The 16,075-nt window shown below is 34.9% G+C and overlaps 1 protein-coding gene across 1 annotated transcript in view; it reads right to left on the bottom strand.

Annotated features, from left to right (window-relative positions):
- COL5A2 (collagen type V alpha 2 chain) overlaps positions 1-16,075 on the bottom strand; it is a 147,341-nt gene that overhangs the window by 57,081 nt on the left and 74,185 nt on the right. The window contains exons 3-8 of the mRNA XM_025912178.2: positions 15,247-15,260; positions 10,963-10,995; positions 9,622-9,654; positions 8,601-8,654; positions 3,324-3,434; positions 1,679-1,756 (exon numbers count right to left, since the gene is read on the bottom strand). Coding sequence (XP_025767963.1) covers positions 1,679-1,756; positions 3,324-3,434; positions 8,601-8,654; positions 9,622-9,654; positions 10,963-10,995; positions 15,247-15,260 — 323 coding nt within the window. The remainder of the gene's footprint in view (positions 1-1,678; positions 1,757-3,323; positions 3,435-8,600; positions 8,655-9,621; positions 9,655-10,962; positions 10,996-15,246; positions 15,261-16,075) is intronic.

Raw genomic sequence — 16,075 nt, forward strand, 5'->3', positions numbered from 1 at the left:
ATTTGTTCTTATGGCAAAAAAATTAAACTTTTATTCTGAATTGATCAGATTTTTAGCTAGTAAGAAAGCAAAACCCCATTAAAAAAAATAAACATAGGGATGCCTGGATGCCTCAGTCGGTTAAGCTGACTTTTACTCAGGTAGGGATCTTGTGGTTCCTGAGTTCAAACCCAACATTGGGCTCTCTGCTGTCAGTGCAGAGCCAGATTTGTATCCTCTGTCCCTTCTCTCTCTGCCCCTCCCCTGCTCTCTCTCTCTTTCTCAAAAATAAATAAACATTTTAAAAAATTAAAAAAAAAAGATTCTCCCTCTCACTCCGCCCTCCCCTGCTCATACTCTCTCAAAATAAATAAACATTTAAATAAATAAATAAACAAACAAATAAATAAATAAACAAACATATATGCAATTGAACTTCAAATGGATGAAAACTCATATATTTCAGAAAAATATCCCAAGATAATCATTGTATGAGCCCATACTGCTAGTGACTTAAAAAGTATACAAACAATATTTTTTTAAATTTTTTTTCAACGTTTTTTATTTATTTTTGGGACAGAGAGAGACAGAGCATGAACGGGGGAGGGGCAGAGAGAGAGGGAGACACAGAATCGGAAACAGGCTCCAGGCTCTGAGCCATCAGCCCAGAGCCTGACGCGGGGCTCGAACTCACGGACCGCGAGATCGTGACCTGGCTGAAGTCGGACGCTTAACCGACTGCGCCACCCAGGCGCCAAAACAATATTTAAGTCACTCATAATGCTGGCCTTAAGGATGGGTAAAGGGGGTGGTTCTGTGGTCTAATTTTATACTTGCTATTGCCTTGAAACTCCATTAATCTGGGATGCCTTTGAATTATGTTATGAACAAAAAAAGCATGGGATTGTTGGTTTGATAAGTATTAATTCATTCAGTGAGCTTGTTTTCTCCAAATACCCAGGTTAAAGTACTTGCCCAGAGAAAATGGGACTCTTTTTGGCAGTTGAAGAAATTCAAAAGAGGATGGGAATGGTTAGCAGGTCCAGTCAGGAAACTTCAGAGTTGTTGGCATAGGCATCCAGAGGATATTACGTAGGAAATAATGAAAATTAAAATGGCAAAATTTCCCATGTCAAAATTTTGCCAGATCACTGTTTCTAACACCATTAAAAGTACAGTTTTTGTTGTAGTAGGTTATATGTTTAAATTCTTTATTTTCTTCCAATATTAAATAAAATATATAGGCAGCCCTTTATTAAAGTCAACAAATACTTTGCACAGTTATGAATGGAACACCCACTAGGCTTTTTTAATTGGTGCATGGCAGGATTTGATACATAAATTGAATGAATTAATGGGTAGATTTATTTAAGAAGACACATATTACTTCTTGGGGTGCCTGGGTGGCTTAGTCAATTAAGCATCCCACTTGATTTCAGCTAAGGTCATGATCTCATGTTTGTGAGATTGAGCCCCACAGTTGGCCTCCAGGCGAACAGCATAGAGCCTTCTTGGGATTTTCTCTTTCTACCTGTCTCTCTCTGCCCTTTCACCACCAACCCCCACCCCTGCCCCAATCTCAAAATAAACTTACAAAAAAATAAGACACATATTACTTCTTAATTAGCAAATTCAAACCTTGCTTTACAAAATGTTATTTTCCACAAGAACCTTGATTATCAGTAAAATTTTCACTTACCACAGATCCAGGCATCAGTCCTACTTGACTCCCAAGTCCAGATTTTTCATCCAATCCAGCCATCTGAGCTGAAAATGGCTATAAATGCAATGTCTTCATGTTATTTCCAAAGTAAGAGACATATATCAACAAACTTACATTCAGAAATGCACATTCTCTGGGATTCTTATAGAATGGCTCTGTTGAGAATCATTTGATATTTTAGACTTTAAAGCACAGAAAAAGATTCAAATTCTTTTTCATTGTATGTGTTTCTGATTGAACAATCTTCCTTAGAATATTTATGACTATGTTGCTTCAGAATAACGACTTCAATGGGCCAAATGTCTCATACTTGATAAAAGCATGTATCATTCTTCCAGTCTCATCGATTTCAGCTTTAAATCTCTTTATCTGATTTTCTCCCATGCCAAAAATCTGAACAGAGCCTAAGAGATGCTTTTAAACATATTCCCTAAAGATTCCGGTTTCAATTTGAGACTATTTTACTTAGATGGTATTCTTGTTTCTTTGTTCATGACCAGTAAACTTTACACTGTATTTATATAAGTTGATAAAGATTTTATAATCCTTCTAATCTTTGACTATTCCAAGAATTGGCAACAGTTTTACCTATTTTCTTTCACATCACAAAAACTCTGGTAACCCAAATGACCAAAATTGTCCACATATATTCCCAGAGTTCTTTCCAGATTTTGGGGGGTAAATGTGTATATTATTAAAAAAAAATTAATTGGCAATTACTTCTACAATCAGTTGAGAAATAAGTGTATAAATTGTTATAAAACAAAAATCATATTTCATGGCTCCATATGTTCCCTTGTTTTGCTATGCAATCTACTCATAAATCACCTATGTCTGCCACCAAGAATTCAAAGAAGCAGGTATAGAAAGATATTTTGCTTTATTTTATTTCTTGCAGGAAACTAAAATTTGGGAAGTAATCAGATAACATTTTTAGTGTCAACTAGGTAGCCTTTCTATATACATCATAATGGATCTGTCATCCTCCCTTCTTGTGGAGGAAATGACACAGATTTTGTGACCGTTCTGAGCCTAAGAACAGCAGAAGATTAGAGATGTTTCCCTTTTCAATTCATATTGGGAACAATATTAGCAGTCCTTTAGAATCAGCAGAAAGAACCAAACCAGTTCCAGAACTGACACTGAGAAATAAGTCATTCAAAGCGGTACTTTACAAAATGCTCTTGTGAATTTTCTGACAATTCTCTGTGGGTTTCTGAGTTCACTGCATTCACTTAGCTGCTGTTGCAGTCAAGGGCCAACTTCTGAACTAAGACAACTTAAACTCTTAATAATGTATCAAAATTTTGTGTGAGGATGGGCAAAATAGGTGAAGGGGATTAAGAGGTACAAACTTCTAGTTATAAAATAAATAAGTTACTGGAATGAAAAGTACAGCATAGGGGATACAATGAATAATATTGCAATAATATTGTATGGTGGCAGATAATAACTATACTTATCATGGTGAGCACTGAGTAATGTATAGAATTGTTGAATCAATAGGTTGTACACCTGAAACTAATATAACATTGTACGTCAACTATACTTCAAAAATAAAAGAAAATTTAAAAACTAATATATAATCGAAATATAACAGTCAACAATATATAGAACTTACCCTGCTCATGCCATCAGGTCCTGGGTGGGATGGATGTCCAGGAGGCCCAGGGGCACCAGGTTGACCAGGAACACCTGGTTCTCCATCAATTCCCTGAGGACCACGAGGACCCTGGAAAAACAAGCCCATGCTCATTAGAACCCATTGCCAAATATGTACTTAAGTAGAAATCTAAAAGACAGACTTCTTGATGGAGAGGAAGTGTTCATTATGTTTAAAATGAATAGCCATACTGTAGGATTCCAATTCTATGACATTCCTGGAAAAGGCAAAATTAGGGAAACAGTGAAAAAGATCAGTGGTTCCCAAGGGTTGGGGTGGGAATGGGGAGATAAAAAGGCAAACCACAGGAGAATTTTAGGACAGTGAAAACACTGTGAATGGTACTGTGATGATGATGTATGTATCAGTATACACTTGTCCAAACCCACAGAGTGTACACCATGAAGAGGAACTCTAATGTAAACTATGGACTCTGATGGGAGATGTCGATAATGGGGAAGGCTATGCATGTACGGGGACAGGGCATATATGAGAGCTCTTTGTGCCTGCTTTGATTTTTGATGTGAACCTCAAACTTCTCTAAGAAAAATAAAATCTTAAAAAAAGTAGATTGCAATCCAGCCAACTACAGCAATTTCATCAGCTCTGCTGACACTGCTGACTTCAGCACGGATCACAGCCTCTGCTTAGGGGCATGGTATATTTTGGGTAAGAATTTTAGTCTTGATGTGTTAAATCCCCAGTAATGAGCTGTCTTGGAATAATTATAAAATTTTATTGAGTTCACCAGTATTCTAGAATAAGCTTCCTTATTTGGTTGGTTTTGTGGTATTTAATCAATAAGTTCTAAATTCACATGTCTGTCTTAGATTATGGTTAACTATATATGTGCTTGCTTAACCTCCTCCTACTGAAAATATATACATATATATACACATGTATACATATGTATGTATGTGTATATGTGTGTGTATATATATACATATATATGTGTGTGTACATATATATAGAAGCTCCTTGACTGGTATGCTCCTTGACTGGTATTTGTGGCTTTTTTAATCTTTCTAATATTTTGATGTTTTGTATAGTTCTTGGCACATAGTAGACCCTCGATATATGCTTATTACATCTTCACATTTCAATCCTTTTTATTCTACTACTTAAGTTCTGGCATGCTTTGTTTTTCTTACCACCCCTAAAGGTGGATCAGACCAATGAGAAACAGAGGAAAAGGCACAGTGATCCAGCCAAGTCTAGTTCTCAGAGAAGTGAGCAATGATTTCTAGCTGCCAAATTCCACCCTCCTCCCAAACCACATTCTGAAGGCAGCTTGGTGAACAGCCACGTCCTCAGTTCTGGAAATGTTCTGTCCTCCAACCTCATCATTCCCACAAGTCTTGTGAAGTATTTTCTGTCTGTTTAACCCTGAAGAGTCTTAACAGTCTTCAAAAAGAAAGAAAGGACCAAAGAACTCAAAGTCAATATGATTTTTATAGTTAGAAGCAGGGATCAAGAAAAATATGATAAGTGAATTGGAGTTTAAAAAAAGAAGCTTCTCCTCTCTAAACATGAGAACACCTCCTGGCTTACAAAAGTAATTCAAATATGAGCTGATACAGCTGAAGGAGGACATATAAAACAAGATGAGGTGGGAAAGGGGGCAGCTGGCATATGATGGCTTTGGGGAGGGTGGCATAATTTAATTAATATATTCAAATATTTGTATAGATTCATATATATATATGTATTTCTTAGAAGAGTAGAAGATAAGCAAACACATCTATTCAAATAGAAGTAGATAGTCTGAAAAACACTTTGAAAACTGATTTCTCAGGAAATTATTCTCATCCTTTATCAAGTCAAATGCTTTCTGACTCTTAAACCACTGTAGAGTCACTTAACTCTTTTCATTAGACATAAGAGGCTGATGTAAATTGCTGTCTAGGATTCCTGATCATACACATGAGAGCAACATGAGCTGGAAATTCATACTGTCAATGGTGGGACAGACAAAGTTAGTAGTATGATCTACTCAGAGCCTTGTGTGGAAAACATTTAATGTGTTTCTGAAATATGAAATTGCTAACTGATAACCAGGTATCATTGTATACAAAAAATGAACTAAAACATCTCTCCTCCCAAAAAGATTTCTAAAGACAAAATCAAAAACTACATTTAGTTTCAATGAGAATAGAGAGAGGTTTGGGTGGTATTGATCCTCAAAAATCATATGCTTTCTCCATCCCTCTGTGATTAATTAATCTATGATTACTGCATGGCCACCACCCTCCACCGTGATTAATTAATGTGAAACATTAATAATCATGTTTCAAAGTCTTGTTCTGAAGACAGCCCACTTTTCTATTGACTTCATGATGCATTCAGTGTCTCCAAAGAATCTCCTCTAAATAGCCTACATGAGTTACACTTCTACAAATTGAGATTAAAATTAATAAAAATTTTTTAACTTATCCAAAATTAAGTGAACATAATTATAAGTGAAAGTAAGAAAAAATATAATACATGAGCAGTTTTACTGATAAACACTGAAAACAAAAATATAATTTGGGAACACATTAAAATATATACTTTCATATTTCCAAGTGAGATGAATTACATACATTTTATATTAAGGTAAATATTCTATTTATCATCATTCTCTCCCATTCCTCAAGATACTCTAGTACTAATTTCAGGCAGCCATTTACAATACAAAGTACTTATAGATTACCACTAGGTGGCAACCTTTAAACATTCACAAATAGAAAGGACTAACTACCCCAGTAGTCAAGAACTTTATTCACTACACACACACACACACACACACACACACACACACACACACACACACAAATTATGAAATGCTAGAGTGGGTAAAATACAGCATATTTCCCATTTTACCTATGTAGAAACAGATCTACAGAGGTTGAGTGTCACATGCAATTAGAACTCAGCACACCCTATCTATCTCCTGACAGATTGCTAGTTTGTCACTATGAAGTTACTAGGATTACTTAGTTAAAACTAAGGACATATGATAAGAGACAGTCCTGGGGGTCACTGACTAGTCATAAAGACTTCCGGAGAGTATTTATATCACAGTAGTTCTCAATCCTGAGCACTTTTGCTCCCCTCCCCTGGAGACATTTGGTCACATCAAGAGACATTTTTGGTGTCGCAATTGTATGTGGGAGGAGGACAGGTGTTGCTACTTGGCATCTAGTGGGTAGAAATCAGGAATTCTGCCAACCATCCTACAATGCATAGCTATTATGTGGCCCCAAATACCAATAGTGTTGAGGTTGAGAAACCATGCATTACATAGTGAGCATTCTGTAGTGTCTGATGGTAACGGAAGCAGGAGGAGAAAACGGTATTTATGATAGCTGTACCACCCTACGTTGTGCAAGCCACAGCTTTAGTCTAGTTAAACAGCTCCTGCAAGTCTTGGGACCTGAGGCAAAATGCTCTACCAATGGATATTTTGTAACATCATGCCAGTATCTTGCAATTGGCCATAGTGGAAGTATTTACACCAGGGAAATCAGCAAAAGTATAGGCACATTTTTTTTAATGAGACAGTTGTTAAAAACTATCATCCCACTGCTTGCTAGGATTAACAGAGGAACAGATTGCCTATTTGGGCAACTGCCAGGATTGTTTTTGCTTAATTCCAAATAAATAACTACTCCTCACTCTTTTAAATACACACACACACACACACACACACACACACACACACACCTAATTCCCATTGATTATCTCAGGGCTAACCAAGATAGGAAGGGCAGCATATCACACACTAAGTCAAGAAAAGAAGACAGGGTGACAGCAGACTCACTGAATCCTAACAAGGAATTCTGAAAACGCAATCACTATTTCTATAGTAACTTCCACCTAGACCTAGGGCTAAGTGTTATCAATTATCCTGGGCACAAGTACATTGATGCACAATGTTACTGCATGGCCACCACCTTCCACCTAATTGAAATTATCTTCGACCTGTTTATGTCATTCTAGACCCTTGGACAGGCATCTAGAGAGCTACTAACAGTATTCAGGTCACCAGTACTCGTGAGACAGCTCAGTAGAACAGCAGTGAAGAATGAATAACAGCATAAGATAATCAGAACATAGCATTACTGCACACATATACGACTATGCCCCATTTCCCCGGGGTGCTGTCATTTACCTGCATGCCTGCCAATACCATCCATAACTCCAGCCCCAGTTTTGTAGTACTGTCATCATGCAATACTTGGTCAAACGTATTCAAAGATGAATCAAGGGGCAAGAGTTCCAAGCAACATGATCTAAAATACATTTTTCTTTATTTATATATTCAAGGTTGTCTGTTGCTCTCCTGCTTATCTATTTCTCCCATCTAAATATGTATAAATACATATTTGGAAAGCTAAAAACCTAGAGAGTTGAATTTAGTAGACATTAGACAGAAAATTAAACAGCACAAGCTTTTCTGATTAAAACATAAGATAATGATAGCAATACAATGATAGCAATACAAAAATTAAGCGAGTTATTTAATACAGAAAGACATTAGTTTCTGAGGGTAAGATATAAAAAGAAACAGAATCGCTATCCTAGGACTTGCTAATAAGAAAAAACATCTGGCATGTGTTATATAATATCTTCATGTTTTATCTCCAGGGTATCAAGTTGATCATTTAAATTTAAAGGTGTTCCCTTTGTTCTGGTAACGGATTTGTTGATTTTTAAAATGACTCCTTTGATAGTTCTGCAGCAGCTGCACAGTGAAAATAGATAGAGTGTTATTTGGGAAATAAATTCATTGTACAACCACTTGAAATAAAATTTAGTCCTCTAATAATTTTTTTTTCCTTTATCCAGTTTGGTTATCCCTGCAGCAACCACAGATCACAGAACTTTGGTGTTTTATCTCAACAGTACATTCCTGGCATTGTTCACTCATGATTTACAACTTCTGAAAATAACATGAGGTATTCATTATGTTTCCTTAGGTTTTCTACTTTATTTTACTTTGACCTCACGAGGGACAAAGAAATGTCATTTGTGTTACCTAAAAAGATAACAGGTAATTATTACCATGTGATACTTTCCTCTGAATCAGAAAAGACCCACAATCACTTCATGACCTGAATTCTGTCACATTTAATAGAGATGAGAGAGAAACAGTGCCACCAACTCTTTGTTGCATCCAGAGAACGTGGTATAGACGGGCTTACCCGGTACATGGTACACTTCACTGAAAAGGGAACTCTGCTGTCAACTTACAGGTTTTCCTTTTGGGCCTCTCTCTCCTCTTGGTCCTTGTGATCCTGGAGGCCCCTGAAATGGAAAGTGATGATTAAGCCTGCAAAACACGTATACTTCAGATGTTTTTATTTTAAATGTTTGCTTGATCTAAGAAAATCAGAAAACAAATATCACTTTTTTTTAAATTCAGTTCAGTTGAAGACTGTAGAAAATAAAGCCATGTGCGTATAAAAGCTCTGTGTACACAGAAAGGCTATTTATATTAGCAATGAAGCTTAAAGGTCTGTAAAGAATTAAAGAATTAAGTGTTACATTATAGCATCATGGAGCTCAGTGAGCTAAATATATTGCTTGAATGATAATTACAAAGTTTATGAGGATCATTTTTGCTGTCTTGTCCTAAGCAAGCCTTTGTCACTACATTATGGCCATAAAAACCTACAGTTTGGATTTTTAGAACTACATAGATGTGCAAACCCTAAATTATCAATGATCTGAGGGAATATATGTATGTGTTTTCTGTCTAGTTACCTAGAATGTTACTGCTAATCCAAACCTGAAATCAGTAGTCTTTTGTGCTAACCCAGTAATATGCTATTCTGCTGTATAATTTCTCAAATTCTATGGAAATACGATTTAATTTCATTAACAGATGAAATTAACAGTTTGTTTCATTAAACAGATAAACGTAGTCTATCTTTAATTATTGCCAAACAATAGGTAAGTGTGTCTTAATGAGTAAAGCTAATCTAAAATTAACAATGTAACAATAGATCATTTTGGCTTTTACATAGCCAATAAAAACACTAACATGGAGGAAAAATAGGGTTCATCAATTTCAGAACGAAATGATCTTTTATACATCATTCATTGCTGCAAAGGAATGCTTATACTTGAAGATGTTTCAAAACAAAACGTTTCAAGAAACCAAGCATCATGGTTTTCATTCTATTGTCTTTTGATGGATATAATATTCATAAAGATGTTCAGTAACTGTAAGAACTTAAGAGTACCATGAATGTTGGAGGAAACTACTTACTGCTGGTCCTGGACGACCACGTATGCCTGTTACCTAAATGATAAACAAGATAATCTGTAAGGATGAAGTTTCGATAGAGTTTAAGAAAAATCAATAGTCAAACAAATAAGAATAACAACAAAAGCCCCAGTGAATTTTTTCAGAGCAAACAGATGTTGTCAATTGATGCCCATGTTCTCCTTGCTTATGCCTTAAGATGTTATCTAATATAAACTCTCATATACAGAGGCAGGACTGCTATAGGGATTAAGAGCACCACACTGGAGCCAAGAGGCCTGGGTTCAAATCCTAACTCTATCCCTTACCAGTTGTCTGACTTTGGACAAATTACTTATTACTTTATGTTTTTATGTTCCTCTTCTGTAAAATGATGATGATGATTATGAAATTACCTCCTTCACAAAGTTGTCATGAAGACAAATAAATATTTGTAAAGCACTTAAAATAGCATGTAAGACATAGGAAGTACACATAAGTGTTTTTAAATGAAAGACAACAATATGAATGGTTTACTTTTTAGGTAATCTTTGTTAAAAACAAGCCAATTTCAAGGCAAAGCAAAAATTCAAACACTGCCAAATAAATCAACGTGCATATACTTTTCTTCTGACAGAGTGATGATAACTCTTTGAGATCTATGAGACTGATGGTTGAAGAATTTTCATCCCACTTAACAATATACTTTTTGATCATGTACAAGTCTAAACAAGTCTTAAGAACTCTTATACAATATGGAATTTCAATCAGGAAAATGGCAAGATATATTTCCAGAAGTGTGGAATATTAAGTGATGCCTTTTATTTGGATTACATGACTATTTATACCACAAAAAATAGGGGCACCTGGGTGGCTCAGTCGGGTAAGTGCCCACCCTTAGTTCTGGCTCAGGTCATGATCTCCCAGTTCGTAAGAACTGGAGCTGGGAACTGACAGTGTGGAGCCTGCTTGGGATTCTCTCTCTATCTCACTCTGCTCCTCCCCTGCTAGCACTGTCTCTCTTTCTCTCTCATAATAAATAAATAAACATGCAAAATATATATATATATATATATACATCTTAACTATCACTTTACATCTATATATAATATGCTTAACTTTAGAAAACCCTGATTTCCATTTATAGTCATGGGACAATAAAAGTCAGGAATATTGTAATAAATAAACATTAAATAGTATATTAAAGAATTAACCTCTTTTGGTTTGTTTGTCTTATACTATAGCTTGGTTATACCATAACTAACATCCCTTTTCACAAGAGTGTGTATATATGCAAAACTTTACAACTATACTATAGCTAAGTTTATTAAAGACACATGAAAATCAATATATACATATACTTACAACAGGCACTAATCCTGGTTCTCCTTTTTGTCCCTATGAAGCAAAAATTGTTCAATTATCAAAATATAATAGCTTGGTGAGGATAGTCATATCATACTAGAATATTCCATGTAAACACTGAGAATTTCTATGTAAGAAATGTAAAAAACAAAAATGAGAAAAGAAGCAATATTTATAGTAGTCAGACATTGATGAAAAAAATTACTACTCATCTGAAAGACACAAAAATATCAATCCAATGTTTGAAATGCGTAATTTCAGTCTTTATAGTGAATATCTAAAGAACTGACCAGACCAAGAAATACTTGTGATTAAAAGGATGTAAAGTCAAAGCACCATAGGAAAAACTACCCAAAGACTGAAAACTCAGAGAAAATACAAAACTTGGATATGCTGAATTTTCACACTCATATTCTATGCCACCTAGTTTTAGTAACTTATCAGATGCCATTCCTAAAACTCTTGCCACCTTTTTTAAAACTCATGGAAGAATCTGAGAAATAACAAGAGGTAAGTTTGCTCATCTTCAAAAGGAAGAAAGAAAGAAAGAAAGAAAGAAAGAAAGAAAGAAAGAAAGAAAGAAAGAAAGAACATACTTATATTGGTTAGGTAATTCTCAATATCTGAAGAAAATCAAGAAAAAATATTAACTGAATAGGAAGATAAAAATAACACAAAAAACAATCATAACATAAAGGAAATAACATTGGACAATTTAATTGCCTTTTATAATAGATGTAGCAAACATAACAGATGTAGATGGGATTCTTAGAACTTCAGTCTCTCAAAAATTGTATTCTCAGAGCATGATTTCAAGTACATAGGTAAAATAATATTGGATGAATTCTACCTTCATATACCTTTATTTTACCTCATATCTACTTGTATTATTTATTTCTGAATTTGTCTTCCAACAGATTTTGGTCTCCTTAAGGTTATGATCAAGTCTACTTTACATCCTCGTTTTGTCTAACAGAAAACCTCAATAAATTCTTGACCATATTAATTTCCATTAATATAGTATGAAATAATGCTTTTTACTGGTTAATTGCAAAGTATGACTACATTAAGGATTATATCCAAAATGTAGAAGAAGCAAGAATAATGAGTTCTAGGGGCACCTGGGTGGCTCAGATGGTTAGGCGACCAACTTCGGCTCAGGTCATGATCTCACAGTTCATGAGTTCGAGCCCCTCATCGGGCTCTGTGCTGACAGCTCAGAGCCTGAAGCCTACCTCAGATTCTGTGTCTCCCCTCTCTCTACCCCTCCCCTGCTCACGCTCTGTCTCTCAATAATAAATAAATGTTTAAAAAATTTTTAAAAAGACTAATGAGTTCTATTTTATTTAATTTTTATTTTCACATATATTGCTCTTCTATCTGATTATAAAAAGTATATTGGTTAACAGGGAATTTTGAAAATAGAGGAAACTTACAAAAGAAATTAAATATTATACCTAACACCCAGGAGATAACCACTTTTAACACTGTAGTATTCTTAGTTTTCCATTGTTTACCTGAACTTGGTTTACTTAATCAATGCCTCAGTATTTTACTCTTAGATTATACTTTCATTTTTACAATTAAAAATATCATTACAATGAATATCCTTGTTTATAAATACTTGTGTAGTACCTCTAACTAATACCTTATGGTGTATCTCTAGAAGTTGAAGTTGTAGGTTAAAGATCATACATATTTTTTGGGTGTTTGATCCAGATCTCCTAAGTGTACTCCTGATAGGTACAATTTAGTTATATCCTTCCAGTAGTATCCCACCTCTGACAAAATTTTGTAAAGTGATATTTAAAAATTATTTTACAATCATCATAGTCTTAATAATGGATTCAATAGCAGAACAATACCCTGATCATCACTGCTGATTCTACTGCCAAGGTTAGGAAGTCAAGAATAAATTGATAATTCAGCCCTGGGAAATTTCTCTACAGAGGCAGGAGGGAGCTCTATATGAGTTAAGTTCAAGGTAGAACACAAGAGACTAAAAGACAACCTACAAAAAGACTAGAGAAGAAAGGGATGAACACATGGTCAGTAAAACAGAGCAGGCTTATTTCTGCATTTCTAAGTCTCCTAACTTCTAGCTTGGGTCTTTCCATTTATAACATAATCTGAAAGTAATAAAAATTCATCTTTTAAGAGCTGTAAGGGCTTTCTTTGAGATGCTGAAAGAATTTGAATTATTTAGGAAGGGTAGGTAAATGTGTGCCGAACACCTAAAGGACTTTATGAGAATTATGCTAGAAAAAAAAAATCTTTATTTCTGGAATAAATTTAGAAAAAACAAGTAAAAAGTGAGGAGAAATTATTTCAACCAAAGAGAGAAAAATGAAATAGTCCACTAAGAATGACTGGGAAATCTCCATTTTGAGACCAGCAATTACAATGCAGCCTTTGCTCTTACTTTGTGTTTAGGAGAATGGTATTTGCTTGTACCTTTCTCAACTAAATTGTAAGTTTTTTGATGTCTTATTACAAACTTTTTATTGCTCCACAATACTTGATATGGGATTCGGTGTTACATTATCAGGTTCCATGATAAATTTTTCTAATGATTCTGTGATAATTCTTATTTTGGAAATAAACCACTAATGTAAGTATTTGTTGCTTTTTTTAAATATGGGCTTTGAAAAAATAAAAAAATAATATGGGCTTGAATAAGTTAATTTATATGCAATGAAGATTTATCTAAACTTTTGCTAAATGTGATTTTCATACTCACTGGGAAAGATAACATTCAAATACTCTGATTCAGATGTGAATTACAGTTTAATTTTACCTCTTGTCTGTTACTTATCACTTAATGCCACATGGACATGCCTCGCCACTTTTCTAGGATGCCATTACCATGGAGACAGCCACAGCGTTTTGCCCACCATTGCATCATCTGTATCATTTGCCTCATACAGGGATATAACAAAGGCTCAGTAATTATTTGGGAGTTAACATGCATGAGAAAATAGATTATAAATAACATCAGTATTAATATAAGCCACGCACAAAATACATTTTTATAACATTACTCTGCTCTGAAAGTTCTGATGGCACATGATAACAAATGACAGAGTCATGAATATAGCGGCACATAACTAGAATGTGGTAAATTGGCAACTGGTTTGAGTGTGTCTTTCTACCAGCTGTCCCATACTGCCTTTGGAAAACTTCAGATTTAATTTCAGATGTAAATAAATGTAAGCTGGTATTTGTAGACCTATTCATTTGACATATATTCAAATCTAAATAGCTTCACTGATATTTATTCCAAATAAGACAATTTTTGGTACTGCCTTTTTAATCCAAAAGTATAAAAGTAGCCAGGACCTCCCTTGATAGCATCACTTTCATTTACCATGAAGGTGTAGCATTGCTTTATCACCTTACTGAAGTTCTACTGTATGCAAAAGTAAAGGCAATTTAAAGTCGCTGGAAATCTGCCTAATATCTGCCATGAAATTTGGGATGACCTCCCATTTCCATTCCTGATCCCTGTGCCCATCCCATCTGGATAAGACTGAAGCAAATGCCACAGTTTTTAAATTACCTAGAAAACTGAGAACAATTCCAAGGGAATGTAACTCTCTTCACTCAGGGGGATTACCCATATCCAGATGACAAGTGGCTAAACTGGCCAGCTGTATCTAGGCTCATAACAATATCATACATTGTCCTCTTGAGTGTAAGGCTTGCCTCTGGGATTAGATCTTAGGCTCCTTGAAATGGCAGAAGGGGAGGGAAGAGAAGGTGATGTGTGTTTGGTAAAGTGTTCAATTAATTCTTTTAGACATATCTTTACTTCCCAACCAATAGAAGCAGGACCACAACTCCACTGAACAACAGCCATCACCCACTCACCTACCCTTCCTCCCTTCCTTCCTTCCTTCCTTCCTTCCTTCCTTCCTTCCTTCCTTCCTTCCACTAAGCAGTTACTGCACTTCTAATATGTGCAAGGTATATACTAAGTACAGTGATACATGTAAGTAATTCAAAGGCTCATGTGGCACAGTCTCAATCCCTAAGAGATTTACAACCTTCTAGAAGAAATATCTATAAACAAAAATTAACAAAGTGAATAAAATAGAGGCAGTTGTAATCTATAAGCAAAGTAGCTGAACTGTGTTTATATATTTTTATTTATATGGTATGTACTTACGAAAGACTTGTACTTTACAAAAGACTTTCAAATACACAAAGCACAGCCTGTGTGAACAGTTATCATAGAATAAAAAAGAAATTTATGAAAATGGAACTATGCAAAGTAATACTTACCTTTCTTCCTCTACCTATAAAAGGGAAAGAATAAATATGTTATTTTATGAAGAAACAGTAATTGAGAATCTCCTAAATATTTATTTTCAATAATAGGTTTTTTGGGGAGTCAGAATTTAACCTAAACAGGTTTCCCTATTACCAGTAAGCAAAACTCAAAAGTTGTTTTTGATCAATATTTCCATTACAGGCAAAATATGCATCCCTTTGGAAAATTCCAACATTATTTGAATATTCTTCACACCATTCATATAGCATTTAAAGTTCACTAAATTATAAAATTAACTATTAAAATTGTAATGAATTTTCAATCAATATCCTATATTTTTTTTATGCTTTTTTGAGTAAGCTATTCATTCATATGGCTGAAAAACCAAAATACATTAAAGGTATACAATTATAGAGTGAAAATATCTCCTTCCATCTTGCTCCCTTCCCCTAGTTCCCACATTTCACCCCCACCCCAGAGTAGGCCACTATTACTGTTTTTTTTTTTCTATTATTAGTCTTACTAACCCAAAACATAATGGGACATTCCATTTTTTCAAGTTGTTATTTGAGTTTGTAGTGTTTTATAGTTTTCTTTTTTTTTAATTTTTTTAATGTTTATTTTTGAGAGAGAATGAGAGCGTGAGCGGGGGAGGGACAGAGAGAGAGGGAGACACAGAATTGGAAGCAGGCTCCAGGCTCTGAGCTGTCAGCACAGAGCCTGACATGAGGCTCAAACCCACAAACCGTGAGATCATGACTTAAGCTGAAGTCAGAAGCTTAACCAACTGAGCCACCCAGGCACCCCTGTTTTATAGTTTTCTTCAAATAGATCTTATAC

The sequence above is a fragment of the Puma concolor genome, chromosome C1 (assembly GCF_028749965.1).
Source record: "Puma concolor isolate L17-30 chromosome C1, mPumCon1.1.hap2, whole genome shotgun sequence".
Classification (NCBI taxonomy): Eukaryota; Metazoa; Chordata; class Mammalia; order Carnivora; family Felidae; genus Puma; species Puma concolor.